Source organism: Prenolepis imparis, unplaced genomic scaffold (assembly GCF_030444845.1).
Source record: "Prenolepis imparis isolate NDT839.2.m4 unplaced genomic scaffold, iyPreImpa1.0 SCAF_6, whole genome shotgun sequence".
NCBI classification, from domain to species: Eukaryota; Metazoa; Arthropoda; class Insecta; order Hymenoptera; family Formicidae; genus Prenolepis; species Prenolepis imparis.
Window position 1 is genome coordinate 2661732 of NW_028141164.1, and position 18827 is coordinate 2680558.

The 18827-nt window shown below is 31.1% G+C and overlaps 6 protein-coding genes across 6 annotated transcripts; 4 read left to right on the forward strand and 2 right to left on the reverse strand.

Annotated features, from left to right (window-relative positions):
• Nucleotides 1-4: 4 nt before the first annotated feature.
• Nucleotides 5-2069, forward strand: LOC145937643 (protein C3orf33). The gene is made up of 6 exons (XM_083040824.1): nucleotides 5-150; nucleotides 761-976; nucleotides 1062-1121; nucleotides 1215-1413; nucleotides 1479-1588; nucleotides 1688-2069. The coding sequence occupies exons 2-6, from the start codon at nucleotides 902-904 to the stop codon at nucleotides 1943-1945; spliced, it is 702 nt and encodes a 233-aa protein (XP_082896950.1). The 5' UTR covers nucleotides 5-150; nucleotides 761-901; the 3' UTR covers nucleotides 1946-2069.
• A 1601-nt stretch (nucleotides 2070-3670) lies between these two features.
• On the reverse strand, nucleotides 3671-8875 carry LOC145937471 (adipocyte plasma membrane-associated protein Hemomucin). The gene is made up of 5 exons (XM_083040491.1): nucleotides 8658-8875; nucleotides 7902-8558; nucleotides 7108-7313; nucleotides 5108-5393; nucleotides 3671-4929 (listed from the first exon to the last, which is right to left on the reverse strand). The coding sequence occupies exons 2-5, from the start codon at nucleotides 8009-8011 to the stop codon at nucleotides 3792-3794; spliced, it is 1740 nt and encodes a 579-aa protein (XP_082896617.1). The 5' UTR covers nucleotides 8012-8558; nucleotides 8658-8875; the 3' UTR covers nucleotides 3671-3791.
• Nucleotides 8876-9718: 843 nt separating this feature from the next.
• Nucleotides 9719-10661, forward strand: LOC145937474 (uncharacterized). Its single transcript, XM_083040495.1, has 4 exons — nucleotides 9719-9869; nucleotides 9943-10022; nucleotides 10109-10227; nucleotides 10318-10661. Exons 2-4 carry the CDS (start codon nucleotides 10019-10021, stop codon nucleotides 10537-10539), a joined length of 345 nt encoding a protein of 114 aa, XP_082896621.1. The 5' UTR covers nucleotides 9719-9869; nucleotides 9943-10018; the 3' UTR covers nucleotides 10540-10661.
• Nucleotides 10662-10889: 228 nt separating this feature from the next.
• Ttc30 (tetratricopeptide repeat domain 30) lies at nucleotides 10890-14996 on the forward strand. The gene is made up of 8 exons (XM_083040485.1): nucleotides 10890-11037; nucleotides 11250-11315; nucleotides 11399-11737; nucleotides 11795-12095; nucleotides 12175-12443; nucleotides 13795-14202; nucleotides 14289-14673; nucleotides 14781-14996. Exons 1-8 carry the CDS (start codon nucleotides 10972-10974, stop codon nucleotides 14921-14923), a joined length of 1977 nt encoding a protein of 658 aa, XP_082896611.1. The 5' UTR covers nucleotides 10890-10971; the 3' UTR covers nucleotides 14924-14996.
• On the reverse strand, nucleotides 12496-13532 carry LOC145937472 (zinc finger CCHC domain-containing protein 17). Its single transcript, XM_083040492.1, has 2 exons — nucleotides 13353-13532; nucleotides 12496-13259 (listed from the first exon to the last, which is right to left on the reverse strand). Exons 1-2 carry the CDS (start codon nucleotides 13467-13469, stop codon nucleotides 12606-12608), a joined length of 771 nt encoding a protein of 256 aa, XP_082896618.1. The 5' UTR covers nucleotides 13470-13532; the 3' UTR covers nucleotides 12496-12605.
• A 762-nt stretch (nucleotides 14997-15758) lies between the features above and the next one.
• LOC145937473 (AN1-type zinc finger protein 2A) lies at nucleotides 15759-18805 on the forward strand. The gene is made up of 2 exons (XM_083040493.1): nucleotides 15759-15885; nucleotides 16279-18805. The coding sequence occupies exon 2, from the start codon at nucleotides 16307-16309 to the stop codon at nucleotides 16937-16939; it is 633 nt and encodes a 210-aa protein (XP_082896619.1). The 5' UTR covers nucleotides 15759-15885; nucleotides 16279-16306; the 3' UTR covers nucleotides 16940-18805.
• Nucleotides 18806-18827: the final 22 nt, after the last annotated feature.

The following is an 18827-nucleotide window of genomic DNA, read 5'->3' on the forward strand; positions in this document are numbered from 1 at the left end:
GGCGGCGCGGAATTGGAGCGCGAGTCCTCATCTCTCGTTGAGTCATATATCTGTTTTTACGACCGAGTTTTCGACATAATAACATACGTAATATACGACGTAATGATAAATCGAGACGTCCGACTGCGACCGAAGTATTTTATTTTCTCAGTGAGTTCTTATATATTTTAGTATTTAATTTTTGCTATAAAACGAAAGTGAGATATAGCTGTTATGTGTTAATTATAATAACAAATTATTTAAATTAGTCTTTGTACAAGTATGTAATAAGTTTTTTGAAAGCCTTGAAAGATAAAATCAACGCCGGCGGGTCAAATTAGGTTTTTTAGCGTTATTATTTTTTCATTGACATATAAATATATGATCCTAATAAGAGAATAAGGAGGGATCGCTTAGGCCTGTAAGAAAATAAGTCTTCCGCTTATTTTAGGAACTTTACATCACTTCAGCATTCAGCAAAGTGATTATATAATTATTACATTCGCTATTCGATTTTAAGTCAATTTTTTTTTAACTTTTTATATCTGAATACATTATTTTTATTTTAAGTGTAGTCGATATTGTGACAGCTTCAATGCAAATATTATTTAATTTCGTTAAAGTTGATAGACCTCGTCGTATAATCAGATATTAAATATGTCTATATCTGATAACCATTTATAAAAGAAATTTCGATTATGAAAATTGCTAACACCTTTTATAATTATTATTATTTACGGTTTCGATGTTTAATAATACTAAAATGTTTAATTTTAAAAAGCGCCAAAAGATAATGCGATAATCAGTAGGATGCGTCAGTAAACGTGATCCGAACGTGATCGGTGTGTAACAAATATATTTTCGATCGACCGCACAGAACGGCGCATTACGAACGACATTTCTTAATAAAATCGAGTCAATTATGACGCGCGAAAAAATACCTACAATTTTCGAGCGTTTCCAAATCTTGATGGATGACGAAATGGGACCAGGCAAGGTAATATAACACTTTTCTAACCTCCCTTCATGTTGTCATATGTACAATTCATTGCCAATTTCTCACTTGCTCTTTCTCTTTTCAGCTCATCACCTATGGGATCGCTAGCGCCGGTTTATTCGTTGCTCTGTACAGGATTAGACCTGTAAGTATAAATTGTCTCTCTCCTCTGCATCTGTTGCTACCAATGTTTTGTTCAACAAATCTCTCACACTTGCTCCCTTTCGTTATCTTTCAGTTTGCAAAATTTAAGAAACCGTCCGACGTTCCGTCTCATTTCTTGCAATCACGAGTTCCACTCCAAGGCACTGTAATGCGTGTGGAACCGAGTCATGGTGCTCTACTAATGGTCAATCATCAACCCTTACTGCCTTCTCTTCATTTTAACAAGAGTTATTTGCCTGTAAAGATCAGTGGTGTTGACACTACAGGTAACGGTACGTATCAAACCTGATTACAGCCTATAACTACTTTCGAGAAGCAACATAAATCAATCTTCTAGGTATAAGTTGGTTGCAATGTGTAGTCGGTGGAAAATATATAACATTTATACCTGTAGTCAAAGAAAAGGAATATCTGGAATGTATAGTTACAATGTCACAGACAGATCAAGTGAGAGAATCAAGAATTATTATTTTTAACATAACATAAATACGTATATATATATATTGAGTATGTAATGTTTATATTATGTTATATTTCTACAAACAGGATTCGTTAAAGATTGGCGAAGAGCTGATCAAATTAGGTCTAGGTACAATACGTGAACCTTGGATAAAGCTAAAGGATAAACCTATACTTGCATATAAAAAATCTTTAACAAATGCTCAAAACTGGGCAGTACGTAGGAGAAACGGATATTGGCACTTTATAAAACAGCCAACATTTCTGTGGAAAATGCAAATGTTTATAATTGATAAAATGAAGACATTGTTACCCACGTACATAGTAAGACGACTCGATCTTTAAAAGTGTTGGCTTTCGATAATAAATGTACATATATATTTTTTATCATAGGTATACATTTCAAATTCTACGAGAGATAATATTGTGTACTTAAGGTTTATTATAATAAAAGTTATTATTTTAGTAATTTCCTATATGTTTCATTAAAAGAATGTTCGTATAATAAACGTTCAATTAAAAAATAAGTTTATAGATTTCAGAAATGCAAAAATAATTTCAAATTTTGCCTCGGGTTTTTTTTTTTTTAATCTCTCAATTTGCTTCATAAAAATTTAATATAAGCAAGTGGCATTATTTACAAAGTGTTAAATATTTGCAGAAATGATATAATTATTTCAAAACTTGTTTTTATTTAATATTGCCAAACTATACAAATCCTATAATTATCTTACATTTCACACCTGACACCATGTAACAAAATTATTATAATTCATAATTATTATTCAACTTAACAAAAATATTCAATATCAGACCTTTATCACAAATTTATATCATTTCGAGTTTTATTCACTCGTGTATATAACTGGTATTCAGTTTTTATGAATATTTTCCATATATTTGTGAAAAAGATAAGAATAGTAAACATAGACTTAATATAAAAATGTCTATTGCACGAATAGAAATACAAAATAACTTTGACGATATTTAATATATCATTATCTTATAAATTGATGTTATGAGCTATTTTAAAATTTGATACAATTTTAAAAATTCTTATTATAATTTTCACATTCAGTCTGAAATTGAAAGACAATATAAAATAATGCCCAAAGCAATTACCATCACAAAGAAAACCATATAATAAGAATTATAAAACATAATCCAAATATATAAATATAAAAATTAGTATATATACTATGAAATCAGTATATGTCGTCACAAAAATATATAATAAAATTTGCAAGAATACTTTCAATTTTATATATATATATATATATATATATATATATATATCACTCATTAACGTATAACATTCTTTAAACTTTTATTCTCATTTAATCACTATAATAAAGCTGTTAAATTCTTCTAATGTATTGTTGCATTACCTTGTTCTATTCTGGAATGCACACAAAATAAATAGTTGTTGATAATACAATCGGAAAAATTGAATGATTTCATATAAAGAAGTAAATTCAAAACGTACAAATGTTATTTATACGAAAATATTTATTTTCAAAAAGTTGAGTTGAAAAATTGGAGAATTATAGTAAAGTAGACTTGTATGATTTTTACTGATATATTATCAATTCAATAGTTGATTTCTTTCTTTTTATCAATAAAATATATGTATATGTGTACAAATAAAAATAGAATGTTCTATTTGACAAAATAAGAACAGTTGATATATTTTGTAACACATTGTAACCTCAACCTGAACTTTTATTTATATATAAAACTTTTATTTATATCAAATATAATGTAATATGTAAATTGAACAATTTATGTTGCAATGCAATTAAAAGTTATGTTAGCTGAAAAAGATGTGACAAGGATAATACTGATTTTGATTTCTTGAAAAAAAACCAAAATCTCGTAAAACACGTAAAATAACTTGCTACATTTTTTAACTTATTTTTCATACAGAATTATTAACATAATTATCTTTCCGGTTGTATTATCAATCTTTATCATCTTGTATACTGATATAACTGATTGTGCGTGACTTGAATATAACAACATATTTGATTTAAATGTATATGAAACAAATTAATGGTACGAAAATCGATATAATCTATAATCATCAATTTATTTTGCATTGGATTATCTGAAAAATGGAATGTACCGTTTTCAACAAGTGTTGATGGTATCACAAATATTAATTTGTTATCGTTAATTAATTTTTTTTTTATTAGAGATCGTCTCTTGCTTCTACCGTTTCAACTTTCTTAGGAGGTGATTTCTGTACTTTCTCTTTAACAGAAGCATCTTGTTCCACTTTTACGCTCTTTTCAGATTTATCATTTATCTTTGCAGCATCTTCTTTTTTATTATCTGTTTCGGATTTCGCATTTGGCGAATTTGATTTCGTATTAGGTTTCGCGTCGCTAATTATTTCTGCACTGTCCTTCTTGACCTTGGCATCACTCGTAGATTGTGAAGTTGATTTAATTTTCGACGGTTTTGCATTGCTGCTGTCTGTAGTAGTAGGTTTATCAACTTTAGGAGTTGGGGACGGTTTTGGCGCGGTGGTTGGCTTAGAAGTTGTGGAAGTAGGCTTAGGCGTTGTTGTAGGAGTAGGAGCTGGTTTAGATGTGGTTGATGTAGGTGCTGATATCGTTTCTCGCTTCGCTTTTTCTGACTTTACATTTGAAGCGGCAGCATTCTCTTTTGTAGAAGAAGATTGCTTTTCATTATTAGCTAGATCAGGAAATGCGTGTTTTAACGGAACTCTCGCAATATAATTTCGCCATGGACTACCAAACCATATAAAGCCATTATGTATAAAAGCTTCGGACATACCACAGATTGAATTATCGTCCGAAGAAAGAATTTCTATAATATTACCCGATGCATCTATTCTCAATACTAAACTTTTCTTGAGAGAACTAAACATTTCGCCTAATGGAAATGATCCAATTGCATACATAACTTTCTCCGCAAAGGTATTGGGATAAATGTCATTCAACAATTTAAAAGGTAATTCCATTAACAGTGCCAATCGTACAAACATCTTTCTTAAGTACGGATGTGGTATAAGACTGAGAGTAAGGTGAGGATGTTCAGAGTCGATAGTAATCACTGTAGTGACGAGGAAACCACCTTGACCATCGCTTTGAATATTGTCTGATATACCTGGCAAGCCATCGACGAAGATCTCTTTCTGACCTGCTTTTGATCCTTTCAAGTGATACTTTGTGATACGACATGCTAACGCTTCTACCACAAGTACGAAACTTTCGTCGTTGCTTAATATAAGTCCGTTTGCAAAGGCAAGATTTTGTAATAATACTTCGTTCTTCTTTTTAGCTGCATTATAACGTATAAGCCTGTAATAAATAAATAAATATATATATATATGTATATATGTGTTAAAAAAATATACACTATATACCTATATATATAATTATTTTATATTACATATGTATAATATATTATACGATGTATAATATAAAATAATTATTATATTACATTATATTTATATCTTTATATGTATATTTTTGTTACCTTCCCGATGGATTTGTTAAAAACGTTAACAATCCGTCATAAAGAGGGAAGTCTGAACTGCTAGTGGTCCAATAAAGATCTCCATTTTCCGTGATATCTACACTATTAGCTATTAGTGGAATTTTCCCGTCAATCGGTTTAGAAGTGTTCACTATGTTTTTGTAATCTCCAGTTTCAACATTTACTTTGAAAATTCCATAATAAGCATCCACTGCGTACAAGTTGCCCTTCTTATCAAATCTCAGTCCTAATGGTCGGCCACATTTGTGCTCTTGCCATATGCCATCTGTAAGGTTCATGCAAAAATGTTATTAACCATTATTTTAATATAAATTATATTAATTATATCCAAATTTTGTATATACACACCATTGCACAATTTTGTATTGCACACACACACACATACATGCGTGCGTGTGTATATGTGTTACTTAAAAATTATGTTATATCAATTAATACTGACATCTCAAATGTTAGTTTATTAATAATCCTAACAGTGTAATTATTATTATATAACAGAAATTGTTATCAACATATATTATAATGTTCAATTAAATTCTTAAATAGATACAAATTCTATCTTTATGATACATCATGAAATAAGTATAAGATTAAAAATCAAGATTAGATATATAAAATAAAATATTTTAGAAGTGATTTTAATCTATAACAAGTAATTTTTATTTACAACAGTATTAAAATTACAGTATTAAAATGTTTCATCAATCTTTTCACGTGTACAATTGTAAGGAATAACTAAAGAATAAAAAAGCTGTGAAAGCTATTTATATAAAGCTGTGAAGCTAATTATATAAGTCATATAAAATTATATATAATTATACATAACTTATATATTTCAGAATTTTATATATTTCTAAATAATTTTATATTGTTATATATAATAATTATATACATAAAAATTTTTTTACCGGGTTAAAGTATTTACATTATTAAATTAAATAATAATTGTGTTAAAATTGAAATAAGATTTATGTTGATCATATTGTTCTATGTAAGATTTATGTTAAATCTTTTGTTAAATAATAATCATATTAATTGAAATAACATTTATATTGATCATATTTTTATTTAATGTTATCTTATGCTTGAAACATGATTTTTATAGATTTTTATGTTTATCTTTTTAACAATAAATATAATTTTGTAATAATAAATAAATATTTTTATGTAATAATATAATAAATATTTTCTATATAATAATATTTCTATAAATATTGTATACATTTGTCGAATTTTTTCAGAAGAGTCGCACGGAATCTTTCACGCAGTTGATTGATGAACATTATTGAATTGATTAAACATGTATTTTTAGCATATATGCATCGATTTGATCTTTGATATCTGTTTACCCATTTTGAAAGTGCCACATTCTACACAGTGGAATTCAAGATAACATGACAAATTGAATATACTAACAAAGTTATTAATATTAATTCATTATAAAAATGATTTTTGTTATGTAAATGTATGTAATGAGTGCAATTTATCTTTATTTATTTGAATATTTATCGTGATTTATTAATTTGAATATTTATCGTGAATATATCGCCTTTTGAAAAAGTTTGATAGAAAAATTTGATAATGCTTACAAAATTCGAAAATTATACATCAGTCGATATTTGTTTGTCGATATGTTTGATAATTTACCAACAAATTACTGCGATTAATTTAACTGATAATGAATCAGCAAGATCTTGTTCGTGTTTATTCCATCCTTTCAAATTTATACTAAATAATATTTCATTCAATTTAAAATATATCTTCAATTCAATTTATATATAATAAATTTAAATTTTATTCAATGTAAAATATATGTATATAGATTAGAAGTTATAGAATATTTTCTATGATGATAAGATATATATATATAATAAATTGCGTAATTTTTTAATCAAGAAATCTGTCCGATTTATCGATAATATCGAACTGTAAATCGCACCTGCATATATATCTCTTTTTATATACAATATACAACTCACCGCACTTTTTGCCAAATTTGGCAATCGGCATCAATTTGTCTTCCTCGATCCTGAGGACGTAACCGTCGTGAATACTGGTGTAGATCTTACCGTCGTAGGCAGCATATGCTTCCGGACCAACGAATTTGCCTTCGAACAGCCTTTCGACATTGATCAGTCGATTCTTCGGGCCTAGTTTAGGGTCGATATCGCGCGGTTGTACTATACTGTAAAAGGCCGAGGGTCAAGGATGGTGAAAAAACAAAATAAACAGCTGATGAGACAGTCTCGATCCGATCCGAAAAACAATAACACGTTATCGAAATTGCGTGATACACATATATTATATAATATGTAATATATATAAAATATAGTATATGCAGGGTGTCCCAGAATGAATAAGGGGTACACCTGTTAATGGCAGATTCCTGGAATCATTTGGAGACGATTATTTTTCCTCAGCGAAAATGTTGAGAGAGGTCATCATTTTTTGCCTGTTCCCAATTTTTGCCATCATGTATCTTTGTAACTAAGCCTTAAATTAAAATTCTATTAAAGTAAACTCTACCTGAAATTAACTGAAGAATGTGAATTTATTATTATTTTATTTCCACAAGGCTTAGTTTGCGAAAAAACCTTTAGTTTTAATCGCTTATAACTCGAAAATTATTAGTATCTCAACATTTTTGTTGAGGAAAAATCGTCTCAAAATGATTCCAGGAATCTGCCATTAACAGGTGTACCCCTTATTCTGGGATACCCTGTATATATATATATATATATATATATATATATATATATATATATGTATATACCTGTACTCTCGGAATTCGGTGTCAGGTGGGAAACCGGGAACGAACGTGATGACGGCCAGAAAGAGGCCGATGTAGATGACGGCGGTGCCGATCGACTTGAGGTAGCCCATCTCGCTGGGGAGCTCTTACTTCGACTGTAATCCTGCGACCTCGTTTCTTCTTTCTCAAGTGTTATTCGGCTCTTCCAAGGGCGCAAGATACCACTATCTCGTTTCTTTTTCCCCTCCTCCGAGTTCGATCTTTATTCCTCGCGTGACACTGAAATAACAGCTGCGTCTCGAGGAGTTGTTCTCCGTAATCGTGGAAAGAGCATCAACGTAGGGCAGCTCGCTGCGTCTATCTCCGCGAGAATTAATAAACTGACTGAATTAAACGATGGACGATGATCCGACAGTTTTCGCGTGGTGCGCGAATAACGGCATTTGGGTATCTAATGGCGATAGGGAATGTCAGATTTTTTACGTGTGGGTTGTAGCACGAAGAACTGCCGTAAAAAAATTTCATGACGCGAAAACCTTGATCTCAAGATGCAAATTTATCTATTTCGTGATCTCATCTTCGGCCGAAATGCACAAGTCACTGCATTCTGTTTAGGTTTAGAGTCAGCTGGAACGCGCATCCATCATGCAATATAAGGTTTCTTCAGACTCGAATAACCTTTGTAAAGGAAAATATTAAGTAAAATCAATCATATATATATATAGTGTAAATAAAATAGTAATATATTTTATATAGTATTTTATATCGTATAATTACTTTTAATTGATCAATGTATATGTGTACGTATTTGCGGTATTTTCCAATTATGCAAATTCGTCTGAATATAATTTTACATACTGAATAAATGCAACTACAAACTACAGTCACTACAGTCGCGGTTTCAATATTTGCGCCTCTGGCCCTTATTTGCCGAACTTCTTTCTCATATCCGCTGCCTTATCATTAAGGCTCTGTAAGAGCAGGTATAATCGTCCGCCATTTTTCTTCCAACCGTATGTAAAAGTTAGGTTCTCGCATATATAGGACACGTACGTCAATACGCCTTTCGGTCTCGCGATTAACCTAAAAATTAAACTTAAATATTTATTCCTTAAACGCGCGACAGTAAAATGCGCCTAGCATTGTGCAAGGGGCTTTAAGCCCAATCTATAATGTGCTCTTTGCGTTTTGTTTCGTGTTCTTTGCCCTCTCACGATGATGTTTCTTCTCTTTAACGCTGGGTCCACAATAGATGATTTAAGCCCTAAGCCTTAAGAAATTGATCAATCGCAGTCAAGTATGAGGAGAAAACTCGACTGTGATTGGTCAATTTCTTAAGGCTTAGGACTTAAATCACCTATTGTGGACCCAGCGTTAGAATGGGTCCACAATAGGTGATTTAAGCCCTAAGCCTTAAGAAATTGACCAAGAGTTTTCTCCTCATACTTGACTGCGATTGATCAATTTCTTAAGGCTTAGGGCTTAAATCAGCTATTGTGGACCCAGCGTAAGCCTAGTCTACAATAGAGTCATAAGGTCGTAAACGTAAGAAATTGACCAATCACAGTTGAATTCGAGGAGAATAATCGACTGTGATTGGTCAATTTCTTACGTTTACGACCTTACGACTCTATTGTAGACTAGCCCTTAGGCTGGATTATAGAGGCCGTAAACTTTTTCCGTAACCGTAAATTTAAGGATTCAACCAATCGCGTTGCTTGATTCGGCAACGTGATTGGTTGAATCCTTAAATTTACGGTTACGGAAAAAATTTACAGCCTCTATAATCCAGCCTTTATGCATGTGATAACAAAAGAAATCGAATCACGCGCGTCAGTCAATAACCTAACCTAACCTGTTATAACGAATTCTACGATGACTTTTGGCAGTTTTGGTTTGAATTGACAAATGTCAAAGTATCGCTGCTTGAAATTAAATGTTTATAGCACATCGCGTGAAAAAAACTCCGATTTATCACGTCTTTGACATGTCTGTGACTTAGTGTTTTTCATTATGCAAGGCCATTTGTCACGCTTATAAATTTTGTTTGTTTCTTTTTCAGACTATAGCGATTCTTATTATTTCACAAATATAAAATAATATCAGATGTGAAGACACAACTACATATATATTTAAAAATGGGTAAGTGTTTTGTGTGTTTCATTATATTGAAATTGAAAATGACCTTATTTAGTTATTTACAATGTTAATATTAATTTTCAATTCAGATGACCTTGAGCAACAATGCGAAGATGCTGTGTTTGAAGTCTGTGATGCTCGGGAAAGATATCCACTACAATGTGCAAAAGAACTTGAGAAGTGCATCAAACTCACTAATGAGATATGTGTAAGTATTGTTTGTAGAACTATTATTATTATTATTGTTATTGTCAGCATATATTCTTTATCTTGATATTATTAATGTATTTTGTTACAGATGGCCAAGGTTCTTGTAAAGCCAATAATTCCAAATTTGCCATCTTTTACAAACAAACACCCCACAGTGTTTGAAAAAAATCTTTCTGAAGCGACTGAACTGTTAAAGATACAAGAACATAAATTGCAAGTAATGATAAATAAAATTGATAATTTGACAGTTGTTTTAGAGCAAATTAAAAAGGACAAATTAAGCAATGTAAATAAATTATTGTGGGAGTAAGTGATGTTTTTCAATTATAATATTATTATTTAAATTCTCACAATTCTGATATGTACACACACCATAAAAAAATTCCATAGTCCAGTTTACATAAACGTTTGTCGCACATTTTTTACAATTATATTATGTAAATATGAATAAAGAAATAATTTTTCAAATTATGCAAATTTGTACAATTCTATCTCTAAGTGTTTTATTAAGACTTTTCAGAAAACATAAAATATTAATTTCTAATAGTAATAGAGATATAAATAATAAGCAATTTAAAACACATTGAAATATTTCCTCGCGTCGTTTCCATGACAACAGATCTCGTAATATCAAAACAATGCGCGCGAATGGATGCTTTATGCACAGTCATGTTTTACATATCCAAACAAGAAATAATACTAAATACCTGTTAAAAGTTCGTTTTTTTTTTTAATTTGCATTATGTCTACATTCATAGAAAATGTGCATATAAAGGATGGAGAATATACAAAAACAATTTATTCCATGGTATATTAGCTATGTGTTGTATTATATGCATAAATTTATATATATATATATATATATATTTACTTCATCAAAACACATGTCAAGCAAACATGTAACTTTAAATTAATTGAAAATTCGCTAAACCAAAGCGACTCCGAGACATCTTATATAAAATAAACATTGTAATTTTTAATTTAAATAAATATATAGTTGAATGCGATTTTTTGTTCCAGATAAAAGAACAGCGATATACCAAAACTATTAAAGTTTTGCTAAATCTCTTAGAATCACATCCTGATGTATGTATTATTATTATGTATCAAGATTATGTATTCTCCAATTTGTGCAAGCATTGTCAGTAACGAAAAAAATGTTCTTTTAGTCTAGACCTTGTTTATCTCTTCTGGCTCATTGTTACTTTTACACGCAAGATTTCATAGCTGCGGCTCAATGTTATGAAAGACTGGTCCAGTCATGTCCAGAAGAAAATCTATACAAGCTTTACTATGCCCAATCGTTACATCAAGCTTGCATGTATCAAGAGGCGTGGACAGTCTGTTCAAGCATTATCAATCAAAGTAACTTAGAATTTAAGATAAAGAAACTACAGGCAGCTATAAAATATGGACAAGAAGATATGGTTGCTGCAAAGAATCTGGTTGATCAATGTCCCATCGATGACGTCGATACGGAAATCAATCTGGGATGTCTTTTATACAAGGTAGATAGATAGCTAATATTGTTCAATTGATAGATGTATAAGAAATGTGTCTTTTAGGAGGAGCAATACGAGCAGGCTCTCAAGAAATTTGCAAATGCGTTACAAATCGCCGGTTTCAAACCTCATCTATCGTACAACGTTGCCCTTTGCTATTTCAAGCTGAAAGAGTACGCAGCATCATTAAAACATATAGCTAGTATTATTGAGCATGGTATAAGAGAACATCCGGAGTTAAGTGTGGGAATGACTACTGAGGGCATTGAAGTTCGAAGCGTCGGAAATACTTTAACTCTGCACGACACAGCTCTGACAGAGGCGTTCAATTTGAAAGCCGCTATAGAATACCAATTGCAAAATTGTAATTTTCCATTACTGCAGAATTCGATTTGAAAAGTGAATACTCCTTTTACATACTGTTTTTTTCGTTAATATTACAGATGATGCAGCGAAAGAGGCGTTAACGGATATGCCACCGCGTTCCGAAGAGGAATTGGATGCTGTTACCTTACATAATCAAGCATTAATAAATATGGATACAAAACCGAGTGAGGGATTCGAGAAGCTACAATTTCTGCTGCAGCAGAATCCATTTCCCCCCGAGACTTTTGCCAATTTGTTACTTTTGTACTGTAAATATCAGTACTACGATCTGGCTGCCGACGTTTTAGCTGAAAATGTACATCTAACTTACAAATATTTGACACCGGTAAGTTTAATTTTACAATTGACCATTTATTCGTTGAATACCAACAATATTTAAAATGTTTGTAGATTTATTTCACATGTTTTGTAAGTCGGAAGTTGCATATATGTAAAACACATATTAAGATCAAGCTGTATCTATGAAAAAATATTTAGTTGACGTCAACTAATTTGGATGCTTGGTTTTAGAATGTTTGCATTTTCTTGTACGAGTTTCATAATCCTCCGAGTGTTTTCGTTTATGGGCTTTCACATCATGGCTGGATGACAAACTATCGGAGGAACTTGAGCTGCTGCTATCTTTCTTCTTGTGTTCTTTGGAAGACTTTTTAATTTTCTTCTTACTTCTCTCTTTATCTTCCATATCACTGTCGTTGGTAGATTGTTTGCTCTTCTTCGATTTTTTCTTCTTCTTTTTTAATTTGTGCTTCTTTTCTCCTTTTTTTTCCACCTTCTCCTTGACTGGGTCTTCTGGAATACTCTCCTCCTCAATTTCCGGAATCAATTCGTATTTTTTCCCATCGGGAGACATGAAACAATCTTTGGACAAATGTCCTCTAGTCCCACACTTTGAGCATGTGGTGTTGAGTACTGCCTCCAGCTGTATGGCTTTACGCTGAGTCGTTCCTGGAGTCTTTCGTCGCTGTATATCCTGTTGTAACTCTATCCCATTAGGATCTAAATCCAGACCATTTCCTTGATTTACATATTTCATGGACAGTCCTATCTTGCCATCCTCCGCCACAGAGATCACTTTACACCAGATTCGTTCGCCTTTTTGCAAAACGTCTGCAACATTGTCGACATGAACCGAGCTTACCTGACAGAATAGCAAAATTGCATAGATGTCAATTGCGTTATGTTACTGTGGAAATATTGATATTTGACGTCATATACTTGAATCTAACAATACCTGTGATCGGTGTATTAAACCTTGTTGCGAGGTACCCGGTATTCTGATAAAAGCTCCATAATTTTGAACGGACGCAACTTCGCCCAGGAATATCTTATTCAATTCGCACTTCGTCATATCGTTTTTCACTGAAGCAATATTATCACACTACGTCGCAATCGACGATACGCCTTTTGGCAAATGTGAGAAAAAATACAGGTTAAGTTTCTAACAACAAACCCAGGGCCGTATAATAACATCGATGTATCCACTGTATTACTTATCAAGGATGTTCTCTCTAAACATTATCTATTATTTATATTGACGAGATAATTTAATATATTACTTATTGTGAAATATTTAATAATAATAAAAATATAATATAAATAAAATTTTATTTAATCAATATTTTTGTTAAAAATATTTGAGATATTTTTTCAAATTATTATTTTTTTTTTTTCAGTACTTGTACGACTTCCTGGATGCATTAATAACGCAACAAACTTCGCCGGAGGAGGCGTATCGCAAATTCGACGACCTGGCTAATAAACATACGGAAACATTGCGCAAAGCGACCAAGCAGGTTCAAGAGGCGAGATTGAATCACGATGATAATGCCGTGAGGAAGGCCGTAAACGACTACGAGGAGGCTTTGGACAGATATGTTCCTGTTCTTATGGCGCAAGCGAAAATTTACTGGGATCTAGAAAATTATACCCAGGTGGAAAAGATCTTTAAAAAGAGCGTCGAGTTTTGTAACGAGAACGATGTCTGGAAATTAAATGTGGCTCACACACTTTTCATGCAGGAGAATAAGTTCAAGGACGCGACCAGGTTCTACGAACCGATCGTCAAAAAGAGATTCGACAATGTTAGTATGAGATATATATAAATGAAGATGCAATTCCATTAATTTTTCTCGATTTAAATTTGTTATTTGTATACGTTTTATTGCAGATTTTAGACGTAAGCGCTATAGTTCTCGCAAATTTATGCGTCAGCTACATCATGACTTCGCAAAACGCGGAGGCCGAAGAGCTGATGAAGAAGATTGAGAAGGAGGAAGAAGCGGTGTCGTTTGAGGATCAGGATAAGAAACTCTTTCACTTGTGCATCGTAAACCTGGTAATCGGAACGCTGTATTGTTCCAAGGGTAATTATGAATTCGGCATTTCTCGAGTCATGAAGAGTCTGGAGCCTTATAATAAAAAATTAGGCACCGATACCTGGTTCTACGCTAAGAGATGCTTCTTATCGCTTCTGGAGCAACTGGCAAAACAGCTGGTGGTCCTGAAAGATTCTACGTTGCAAGAATGCATCCAATTCTTGGAACATTGCGAAGGTATATATATTCTGCATTCAATATGTTTGTTATATATATTCACATAATAATATATTCATATATATATTCACATAATTTATATATTAATTTTTCTCGAAAAATTTCAGTTTATGGTAAAGACATAATGACTGTGATAGATCAACCGTTTGACATACAAGATATGCTCAATGTTTCACCTCAAGGTAAAAGGACAGTCGTTTATGAGGCACGATACTTGAAAGTGTTATTTCTGAAGTTACAAATGTCTTAGACGCATAAAAGAAGATATATCATTATGTATGTATGTACATTAATATATGTAAATATATATAATATATATTTTACCTCTATCAAATATAATATTTCACTATATTATTATTCTAAAAATTATATATAATATATAAAATTCATAATTATATATAATATATATTATTATATTAATATATATTAAATAATATACAATAAGAATTACTATTAAATAATATATATAATAATTATATTAAATACAATAATTTACTCGATTTACGCCTGATGACATTCTTAATTTGTCATTATTTTTGTAATAACATTAATATTGTAATAATAATTTATTACGTGCTATTTTCTTACATTTAAATATCTGACGCGATGCAAACACGTTTGAATTTGGCGGCTAATTTTAATTGGTTCGTCCTCCGCGCAAAACGCGCGACCGTCGCGGTTTCGCGATATTGCATCACGTTCGATATCTCTTTATTCTCTCTATTTCGATAAATTTCGATACATTCTTGATAAGATATATATGCACTTTCCTCCGAGAGGAGAGGAGTGTAGGTCCGAAAATCGTCAATCATCGTTGTCGTTGGTCATTGGTTTCTATCGCCGCGCGAGAATACATAAAGGGATATACACGTGTCTATCTCATTAGTGCGTGACATATGCGGCCATCGTGCGGAGTTGTTTCTCTCAGTATCGAGGTTAATTATTCCCTTGAGATCGCGGAAGAATCCGACGAAATTTCTAGTGACGTCCAGTCGTAAAATCTGCGTGAAATTTTCTCTCACGGAGAGAGAGAGAGTGAGAGAGAGAGAGAGTGAGAGAGAGAGAGAGAGAGAGAGAGAGAGAGAGAGAGAGAGAGAGAGAGAGAGAGAGAGAGAGACGCCTCTAAAGATCTATATTACATCTGAGAGTAAGAGAGAGAAAGAAACTTGCACGATACCTGTCATCGTAGTTTTTCATTTTGGCTGAGTCAAGGTACGTCATTACGAAATTAATTATTGCATTGCATTTCTTCGCGCTTTCTCTCTAATTACATTTATTATAACGCTCTCTTCAATAAACTACTTCGATCGATATTAAAAAAGATAAGAGTTGTATGACAAAACTAATTTTATCAAGGAATATAATTATTTTAAAACAAAAGACGAATTTTAATAAAATGTTCAAATTTATTACTAATCAGGAACGACTTGTTTATGCAATAGTTGATTTATCTTACAATTAGAATAAAAATAATTGTTATTGGCGTGAATAGGATCGCCAATTTATAAATCGTTTATTAATAAAATATTTATTTTTAAAAAGGATATACATATGACTCATTGTGAAATGATAATTGTTCTGATTTTATTAAAATTTTTTTTGCAGAAATTCACGAGATTATAACACGATTAAAATGGAGTTTCCAAATTTGGGAGAGCATTGTTCCGAGAGCGCATGTAATCGTTTGGATTTTTTACCATTAAAGTGTGACGCCTGTGCAGGAATCTTTTGCACGGATCATATATCTTATGCAAATCATGGCTGTCCCAGTGCACACAAAAAGGATGTACAGGTGCCTGTATGTCCATTGTGCAACGTACCTATATCGATAAAACGTGGTGATCCACCTGATCTGGCCGTAGGATTGCACATAGATAATGACTGTAGAGAAAATCGTAGAAAAATCTTCTCCAATAAGTGTTCTTCGAAGGGATGCAAAGTCAAAGAAATGATACCAGTAAAGTGCAGTGAATGTGGTTCCAATTTTTGCTTAAAGCACAGACATCCGACTGATCACGCTTGCATTGGAGCAGAAGAAGCATTGAGACTAAGTAGGCTGGAAGCACTAAACAAAAGAGCTCAAACGACAATATCGCAGAATAGCAGCAACAGCAATTCACATTCGTTTCGAAGTCTTCAAGGAACAATGAGCGAGGATGAAGCACTAGCCAGAGCTCTCCAAGCTTCTTTAGAAGAGGAAGAGAGACTCAGAAGAGTGTTACAACCAGTGCCTTCTGGAAACAGAGATAGGTGTAGACTTTCGTAACTATTTACATTATTTTGTACTATTATAGAGAAAAATATTTGTTTCCTGAAATATTATTAATGTGTAAAATATATATAATTTACTTTTATCCAATTGTACACACAGACAAAAGTTCTAAACTTAAATTATTACTTAGATTATCTTCTTTGCTGTATTCATTTTTGAGCTATTATATTTCATGATAAAAATAATGAAGAATCTGTCACATCTACAAACTGTTATTATGTAGAATATAACAGAAATTACAACATATTTATAAAATTGCTCATCTAGCTAAGCACATTGTACTACAGCATTTTATGAAACTTCTTAATAAAATTTGAAATTTTGTAAAGCTAAGATTTATAAAAAGATTCAAGTGATGAGAAATTAATATATATCTAATATATTGTATTTTGAAATATTTGAACTACATACATATACATATAGTGATATATACAATTAAAGCATTTGTCTTGTGGATTATATTATTATATAAAATTTTAAGTTGCAATTTAAGTTAAGTCTTTTTACAAATTTATTTATAATTTAATATATTCTATAAATCAAATGTGGATCATAATATTTAATTTAAATTATAATATTCTTTGGCTTGTAGCCAGGAAATATACTCTGCCGTACTATCGTAATGATTACACAATAAAGCTTCAATCTCTAGAGTGCCTTAGTAGATGAAGCATAATCTACATTAGAATATGCGCTCATAAGAAATCTTCATTTTAATAATAACAAAAATATGCTTAGAAATCATTTTTAAATTCACGCAGATTAACATTTATAATCAATTTGCTTTAAAAACTATTTCTAAATAGTAGCTATTGTATAGATTTTCACCGATACAAAAATGTACATTCAGATCTAAAATAGAGATTTAATATTGTCTTCAAATAAAATTGTCAATTATCAATATAATTATCATATGCACAAGAAAATACATAACTATTGTAATTATTATCATTGTTATCATTGTACAATGTGCTTCTTATCAATGGGATTTTGACAAACGACAAAAAATACACGTTGATTTCTTAACACAATATCAAAAGCTCTCTGTGATGATTCAAGGAAATCGCGTACACTGTTTTATATTTAAGAATATTTACATATTATATCTTAAACAAAATGTCAACATAGAGATTGCATTTTGACATATCATGATCTCACAGGCTTATAAAAATTCTTCACAATATATCATTATAAAAGAAAAGAATGAATGAAAATGAACTATTGTACTCAAGACATTGCATTGATATTGAGAAAATTGATATTCATGAATTCTGTGATAACTATCATAATTTTATAAATGTATATAATTTTACAATATATACACAATTCATTTTTCTTTGGCTTATTTAATTCTGTTGGAAGCGTATAATAAGCACTTTCTTTTGAGAGAAATAATATGAAGGATATGCATATGAGTTTTAAAATATAATTACAATGAATATAAATATATCTACAAATATCTTATAATAACACATAAATGCATTGCCAATTAATATAGCCATATATCAGATGCATGTTTTTTGCCACTATCATATTTATATTTATCGATGAATAATATGCGCTTTTAACATTAAAAGACCTCGAAAATAATATAATTCTTGATAATATGTAACTATATGTATATATAGAAATACGCTTTTTACTATTCCAAAGTTTGTTAATATTGTTATAATATTGTACTCGCCTATGATTTATCAGAGCTACTGAAAAGTAAAGAGTTATTAATTTTTTTTAAATCATGAAATTATACTTTAAAGAGAAATAGAAATATTTTTTCAAAATAATTTTGTTATTTTATAACATATTTTTATCTTTGTACCTTTGTATCTAAGTACCTTTAAGTACTCTGTAAGTACCTTTGTAATCTTTTTAAAAATATTTT

Coding starts and splice junctions, on each gene's coding strand:
- LOC145937643 (XM_083040824.1), top strand. CDS start 902: ATGACGCGCGAAAAAATACCTACAATTTTCGAGCGTTTCCAAATCTTG. Junction 977..1,061: donor ACGAAATGGGACCAGGCAAG/GTAATATAACAC, acceptor TTCTCTTTTCAG/CTCATCACCTATGGGATCGC. Junction 1,589..1,687: donor CAATGTCACAGACAGATCAA/GTGAGAGAATCA, acceptor TTCTACAAACAG/GATTCGTTAAAGATTGGCGA.
- LOC145937471 (XM_083040491.1), bottom strand. CDS start 8,011: ATGGGCTACCTCAAGTCGATCGGCACCGCCGTCATCTACATCGGCCTC. Junction 7,314..7,901: donor ACCGAATTCCGAGAGTACAG/GTATATACATAT, acceptor GGCCTTTTACAG/TATAGTACAACCGCGCGATA. Junction 4,930..5,107: donor TTAACAAATCCATCGGGAAG/GTAACAAAAATA, acceptor TATTTATTACAG/GCTTATACGTTATAATGCAG.
- LOC145937474 (XM_083040495.1), top strand. Junction 10,228..10,317: donor AACTCACTAATGAGATATGT/GTAAGTATTGTT, acceptor ATTTTGTTACAG/ATGGCCAAGGTTCTTGTAAA.
- Ttc30 (XM_083040485.1), top strand. CDS start 10,972: ATGTCTACATTCATAGAAAATGTGCATATAAAGGATGGAGAATATACA. Junction 12,444..13,794: donor CTTACAAATATTTGACACCG/GTAAGTTTAATT, acceptor TTTTTTTTTCAG/TACTTGTACGACTTCCTGGA. Junction 14,674..14,780: donor ATTCTTGGAACATTGCGAAG/GTATATATATTC, acceptor GAAAAATTTCAG/TTTATGGTAAAGACATAATG.
- LOC145937472 (XM_083040492.1), bottom strand. CDS start 13,469: ATGACGAAGTGCGAATTGAATAAGATATTCCTGGGCGAAGTTGCGTCC. Junction 13,260..13,352: donor GTTTAATACACCGATCACAG/GTATTGTTAGAT, acceptor CTATTCTGTCAG/GTAAGCTCGGTTCATGTCGA.
- LOC145937473 (XM_083040493.1), top strand. CDS start 16,307: ATGGAGTTTCCAAATTTGGGAGAGCATTGTTCCGAGAGCGCATGTAAT.